This window comes from Procambarus clarkii, chromosome 30, assembly GCF_040958095.1.
Source record: "Procambarus clarkii isolate CNS0578487 chromosome 30, FALCON_Pclarkii_2.0, whole genome shotgun sequence".
Taxonomy (NCBI): Eukaryota; Metazoa; Arthropoda; class Malacostraca; order Decapoda; family Cambaridae; genus Procambarus; species Procambarus clarkii.
The window spans coordinates 12,354,183-12,361,682 of record NC_091179.1 but is presented as its reverse complement, the minus strand read 5'-3'; the positions used below and the strand labels follow the sequence as shown (position 1 = coordinate 12,361,682).

At 44.1% G+C, this 7,500-nt stretch overlaps 1 protein-coding gene across 1 annotated transcript in view; it reads right to left on the bottom strand.

The window, feature by feature from the left end:
* LOC123747744 (protein sax-3) overlaps positions 1 to 1,833 on the bottom strand; it is a 287,736-nt gene extending 285,903 nt beyond the window's left edge. The window contains exon 1 of the mRNA XM_069333656.1: positions 1,719 to 1,833. Within this exon, the coding sequence (XP_069189757.1) occupies positions 1,719 to 1,833 (115 nt within the window). The remainder of the gene's footprint in view (positions 1 to 1,718) is intronic.
* Between the last annotated feature and the right edge of the window lie 5,667 nt (positions 1,834 to 7,500).

Below are 7,500 nucleotides of genomic sequence, written 5' to 3'. Positions count from 1 at the left end.
GACCTCCCCGGAGCTCATGCAATATGCTTACACCTTTGCAATGGCCGCTTGCAACCTTCATCAACTCAGCCACCGCCTCTTGTCCCCCCGTCTCCTCCTCCTCCAACAGATCAACAAAATAAAACATTCAAGATAACGAGGGACCTTTAATGGGGAAAAAGGTCATACTGATAAGGGAAGAAAGGCAGCTCTTCAGCCTTTTCCCCTGAGCACTCCCTCATTCTTCCCCTACGTCTCCTCCTCTTGCAACCCCCACCACCCCTTCCCCTACGGCAGTAACCCCCTCCCCCCACACACACACACACACTCCGATCCCCCCCATCCCACCCATCCCCACCCCCGAAACTACAATTGAATACGCTGATAAGAGAGAAGAGATAAACTGAATACTATTAAAGATTGGTAGAATTCTCGGCTTTTATTGAAATTTTGCTATATGGCTATTACGTTATACTATCTCGGGACGTTTTGGTGTATATATTTCCCAAACTAATAAAAGTTATGACTCGATCATTAACGTAGAAACAAAATAAAGCAGTGTTTTATATTTACAAAACGCGCTGATGTTAATTTGACTTTCTTCAAAGCTAAATTTATTGATATTCCATGTTATTTACGCGTTCGCTGTTGGAGGGTTGTCATGGGTGTGATACCAACATCAAATCATATATCAGATGTCACCCGATCCCCACTGGATTTTGAAGAAGCCATAGACAGTATGCCTATGCACTCTGCACCAGGCCCTGATTCTTGGTACTCTATATTCATCAAAAACTGTAAAAAAAACAGTATCGCAGGCCTTTCGCTTTCTTTGGAGACAAGATCCTAGATACTGGCGTTATCCCTGACATACTAAAAACAGCAGAGATAGCACCACTTCATAAAGGAGGAAATAAGGCAGAGGCAAAAAATTACAGACCGATAACACTAACATCATACATCATAAAAATCTTTGAAAGAGTGCTAATAAATAAGGTCATAAAATAAGTGAGATCGAAGCATCTCCATAACTCTGGACAACATGTTTTCAGAAATGGGCGCTCTTGTCTATCACAGTTGCTGGACAACTAAGACATGGCATTAGATGTCATGGAAGACAAGCAATAGGCTGACGTAATTTACACAGGATTTCGCAAAAGCCTTCGACAAATGTAACCTTTGTGGTATTGAACACAAAAAGCGTTCAAAAAGATTTACCGGAAAAATAGGCAGATCTACAATTTCCTGACTAACAGAACTCAATGTGGAACAGTCAACAAAATAAAATCTGGACCATCAACCATGAAGAGCTCAGTCTCTCAAGGTACTGTGATTGCTCCAGTACTTTTTCTAATAATCACAACGGATATAGACAAGGACACAGACTTTAGTACCGTATCATCTTTTGCAGATTACACTAGAATATTTATGAGAGTAGACAACAGCAAACCTCCAATCAGATGTTAATCAGGTCTTTCTATGAGCCACAGAAAATAATATGGTATTTCAAGAAAATAACTTCCAGCTCATGCGCTACGGAAAAAATTAAAATATAAAAACAGAAATCATGTACAAAATGCAGTCAAATCATATCATAGGACGAAAAGGAAATGTAAAGGACTAGGATGTTATCATGTCGGAAGACCTTACTTTTAAAGAACACAATAAAGTAGCCGTCACAACTGCCAGAAAAATTACAGGTTGGATACCAATAACCTTTCACACTAGAGATGCTATACCAATGATGATACTTCTCAAGACGCTAGTGCTCTCTAGAGTGGAATACTGTTGCACACTGACGGCCCCTTTCAAAGCTGGAGAAACTGTTGACCTAGAGAGCGTGTAGAGATCCATTACTGCTAGGATCCACTCAGTAAAGCATCTAAACAATTGGGACCGACTAAAATTCTTAAATATGTAAGCTCCTGAGTGCAGGTGGAAGAGATATATAATAATTTACACGTGCAAAAATAGTAGAGGGCTGGTCCCAAACTTCCACGCAGAAATAACATCACATGAGACCAGAAAACATGGCAGGATGTGCAGAATATCCTTGTTGAAGAGCAGAGGTGCAACAGGTACTCTGAGAGAGAACTCTATCAACATCAGAGGCTCGAGACTGTTCAACACGCTTCCACTACACATAAGGGGCATAACTGGCCGACCCCTCACAGTGTTCAAGAGAGAACTGGATAAGCACCTCCAAAGGATACCTGACCAACCAGGCTGTGATTCAGATGTCAGGCTGCGAGCAGCCGCGCCCAACATCCTGGTTGACCAGTCCAGCAACCAGGAGGCCTGGTCGAAGACCGGGCAGCGGGAACGTTGAGCCCCGAAATCATCGCAAGGTAAGGAGGGAAGGAAGTTGGATAAATGTTGGAGGATAAGGGGTGAATAAATGCTGGATAAATAAAAGGAGAAGTTGGTGGATAAGGCTTGATAAATGCTGAATGAAGGAATAGAAAGCATCACTCAGTGATAGAACGCTGACGTTACCAGTTCCACAACCTTCCTAGGGGTAAAAAGTCCAATGTATCAGCCATCCGACCAAGTCCAAAAAGTCATCTATCCCCCCAACTACTTGATGTCAACTACCATATGTTGCATCATTTGAATATTTGCGTACTCGCCCTTCAGGGAAAACCACGAAACTCTTCACAATTTTTTTTGAAAGGTACAGAACCTCACCTAACACCTTGATCTACCAGGCTTCAGAAATGTTAATTAGGCAACCGAGCAGTTTGGACGCCAAGACTCGGTTGTTTTCCCCTCCAGGTGAAATTTTGAGTGTTATGCAGGTGAGGTACAGAGTGCCACTCATGTGAGGTACAGAGTGCCACTCATGTGAGGTACAGAGTGCCACTCATGTGAGGTACCGAGAGCCACTCAGGTGAAGTACAGAGTGCTTCCCCTACCTATTGTGCACAATGCAATTCTTGACCCATATTTAGTTTAAAAGAAGTGAAAGAGGCATTCGTGTAAATAATGGCTTCTTTCCCCCTGTAAGTGAAAATGACGGGTTTTCCCTATTAGGGGGAAATGACTACTTGTTTTCCCCAATTAGTGTAAATAAAGTTTTGCTTTCCCACTTGGTGTAAATGTTGGCCTGATGGAGCCCCCACGAGTGTTTTAGTGCTTGTTTTACATCAAAGCTGCTCGCGTTTTGATGTTTGATAAAAGATGTTATTGTGTTTTAAATTAATTAGTCATCATTCTAAATATCAAGCTGTTCTATATGGTCAATTAATTGGATAATTAATCTAATAAATCTTTAAACAATCACAGTGATTCACTATTAGTAAATCACAGTTTCGGGGAAAAAAAATAGGTTTCAGAAAAACAGAGGACCACAAAGACACATACACACACACGCACACACACACACACACACACACACACACACACACACACACACACACACACACACACACACACACACACACACACACAAACACACACACACACACACACACACACACACACACACCGATTACAGCGCCGGTGACTGTGTGGGTAGCACGCTGTACACGTTATCCTGTGGCCCAGGTTCGATTCCCGGAGCCGGCGAGAAACGATGGGCAGAGTTTCTTTCACTCTGATGCACCTGTTACCTAGCAGTAGATAGGTACCTGGGAGTTTGTCAGCTGTCACGGGCTGCTTCCTGTGTGTGTGGGGGGGGGGGGGGAATTAGTTGATAGTTAGTAACAGTTGATTGACAGTTGAGAGGCGGGCCGAAAGAGCAGAGCTCAACCCCCGCAAGCTCAACTAGAAAATACACACACACACACACACACACACACACACACACACACACACACACACACACACACACACACACACACACACCGCCCAGCTCTCACCCCTCCTCAGCCCCTTTCCTTCCATGTGACCCCTTCCCCTTGCGAGGGGGTCACATGGACCCCCCCGTGGGGGACGGGGACCCCCCCTTCCCTACCTTTTCCCCCATTTCCCTCTTTCCCCCTTTCTGTCCCAATGCCCACACCTACCCCTGAGTTGCCCCTGATTAATACAACCTCTCAACCACTCTCACTATTCATGCTCCATCCTCCTCTCTTCCCCCCACCCCCTCTATCTTTCTCTCTCCCAATCTCTCAACCTCTATCTGACTCTCGACCTCACGCTACCTCTCAACCCCTTTATGCCTCTCAGACCCTCCCTAATCTTCAGACCCAGTATGCCCTTCCTACTCCAGACCTACCTACCCAGACCCTACCCCAGACCCTACTTGCCTACCTTCCTAGATGCCCAGCCCCCATTCGCCCCCCAAGCACCCCTCCAGATCCCCTCAGACCCCCCAGAGAAAGGGCGAACTCTGGTACCTGAGTTTCCAAGAAGAATTTCAAGGTTTGGTACATCAATGCTGAGGGGGAATCTAATAACGTAGAAGAGATAAAAGAAAAAATTAGTGAGGCAGATCCTGACATAGTTACAATAGTGGAAACTAAAATAAATTACATGATCTCGGATGCAATCTTTCAAGAGAGCTACCAGGTGATAAGAAAAGAGAGGACACAGAGACAGGGAGGGGGAGTGGCACTCCTAATAAAGCGGAAATGGAAGTTTGAAGGCCTGGAAAATCGGGTTACTAATGAGTGGACAAGCTTCATACATGGAACTCTGACAGCCGATGGGAGGAAGATTGTGATCTTGGTAATCTACAATCCCCCTCCAAACAGTAGAAGACCCAGGCAGGAGTATGATGACAACAACAAGGCATGTAAAGATGAACGGCAGAAGGCAGCAACATTAGCTCACAGAATGAAAGCTAAACTGCTGGTCATGGGGGACCTAAATCATGGAGAGGTAAATTGGGAATCAAGGAATCCCCGTGACAGGGAACAAACGTGTGGAGCAAAGTTAGTAGATGTTATAGACAGGAATTTCCTAACACAACATGTGAAGGAAGCCACAAGGGAAAGAGGAGGGAATACACCAAACCTATTAGAACTAATTTTCATCCAGAACGTAGAAGACATCGAGAATTTGGAACATGAAATACCTCTAGGGGCCAGTGACCATTGTGTCCTAGTCTTTGACTACATGATGGAACTCAAACTTATGACCAAGGGACAAGAGGTCTGGGAAAGTACAGTTGATTACAGAAAAGGGGACTACAGGAGGATAAGGGACTATCTGGAAGAAGTGCGGTGGGAGGAAGAAATTACAGGAAAAACAGTCCAAGATATGATGGACCTAGTCATACGGAAATGCAAGGAGGCCGAAGAGAAATTTATACCAACAGTAAAGGAAAAAAGTAAGAGGGAATATAATAACCTATGGTTTAATAGACAATGACAGGAAGCAAAAATGAGAAGCAGGAGGGAGTGGAGGAAGTACAGAAGACAAAGGACAAAGGACAATAGGATCAGATGCAACAGAGCTAGGAACGATGACATTAACATAAGAATAGTATCGTAAAAAATTATGAGAACGATATTGCGATCAAAGTGAAAAAGCAACTTAAATTACTACACAGCCATATAAGAAGCAAAATATCGGTGAACGACCAAGTGACACGACTAAGGAAGACAGAGGGGGTATATACTGAAAGTGACAAGGAAATCTGCGAGGCACTGAATGCCAGTTTCCATGGAGTGTTCACAACCGAGCCTGAGCAGCTTCCATTGTTAGAAGAGATTACCCTAGATGAAAGACTATCAAATATAGAGGTGACAGCAGAAGAGGTAATGAAACAGTTGGCAATGCAGGATACAACTAAAGCGGTTAGACCAGACAAAGTATCACCGTGGATACTAAAAGAGGCAGCACAAGCCCTCAGCATGCCTCTCGCAAGGATCTCTAGGGAATCACTTATGTCGGGAGAATTGCCCAATTTCTGGAAGAGGAAAATTTTTTTCCGATTTTCAAGAAAGGCGATAGGGAGGAGGCACTTAACTATAGACCTGTATCACTGACAAACATCCCCTGTAAAATACTTGAAAGAATAATTAGGCTACGACTGGTTGCACACCTGGAGAACGTTAGGTTTGTGAACAAACATCAACATGGGTTCTGGAAAGAGAAATCTTGCCTAACAAACCTTTTGGAATTCTATCATAAAATACCGAGGATAAGGCAGGACAGAGAAGGTTGGGCAGACTGCATTTTTCTGGACTGCCAAAAGGCCTTTGATACAGTACCGCACATGAGACTACTATTTAAACTTGAGAGGCAGGCGGGTGTTACGGTAAGGGGCGAGAAGTCGGACTGGCGAACAGTAACGAGTGGAGTACCTCAAGGATCGGTGCTGGCACCTATTCTATTTCTAATATACGTTGATGACATGTTTACAGGAGTAGAATCCTACATGTCGATGTTCACGGATGACGCAAAGTTGATGAGAAGAGTTGTGACAGATGAAGATTAAAGGATCCTCCAAGATGACTTGAAGAGGTTGCAGAGATGGTCAGAGAAATGGCTACTGGAGTTTAACACGAGCAAATGTAAAATTATGGAAATGGGATTAGGAAGATAGGAGACCAAAGGGACAGTACATAATCAAGGGGAACTGCCTACCTTTGACGACTTGAGAAAGAGACCTGGGAGTGGACGTAACACCTAATCTAACTCCTGAGGCTCATGTAAATACGATATCGACAGCTGCGTACTCTACACTGGCAAAAGTTAGAACATCATTCAGAAACCTAAGAAGGGGGCATTTAGGGCGCTTTACACTGCCTATGTGAGGCCGTCTTGGAGTATGCCGCCTCATCATGGAGTCCCCATCTGAAGAAACACATAAGGAAACTGGAAAATGTTCGGAGGTTTGCAACAAGACTCGTTCCCGCGTTACGAGGGATGGGGTTTGAGGAGCACCTAAAGAAACTGAGCCTTACGACACTAAAAAAAAAAGAAGGGAGAGGGGGATATCAGAGGAACGTATAAAATACTTAGGGGGTTTGACAGAGGGGAAATTGATGAAATGTTCACACGGAGTAATAACAGAACGAGGGGACATGGGTAGAAGCTGGAAACTGAGATGAGTCACAGAGATATTAGGAAGTTTTCTTTTAGCGTGAAAGTTTTGGAAAAAAATCATGCACTTAAGGAGCAGGTTGTGGAAGCAAATTCTATTCATAATTTTAAAACTAGCTATGACAGGGAAATGGGACAGGAGTCATTGCTGTAAACAACCGATAGCTACAAAGGCGGGATCCAAGAGTCAATGCTCGATTTTGCAGGCACAAATACGTGAGTACAAATAGGTGAGCACACACACACACACTCACACACACACACACACACACACACACACACACACACACACACACACACACACACACACACACACACACACACACACACACACACACGCCCTTCTCCCGAAAGTAATGTTTTATCAAAGTTTGTTTCCCCCTTAATGGTAGCTTTACCTGCATATTGACGTAAACACTTGCACCATTTAAAAACCAGCTTAGCCTACGTATTTACGTGACTTTTTCCCACTGGAGAGTCAGTCGGTACACAGCCGCAGAAGGCAGGAGTCTGGTCGACATTACA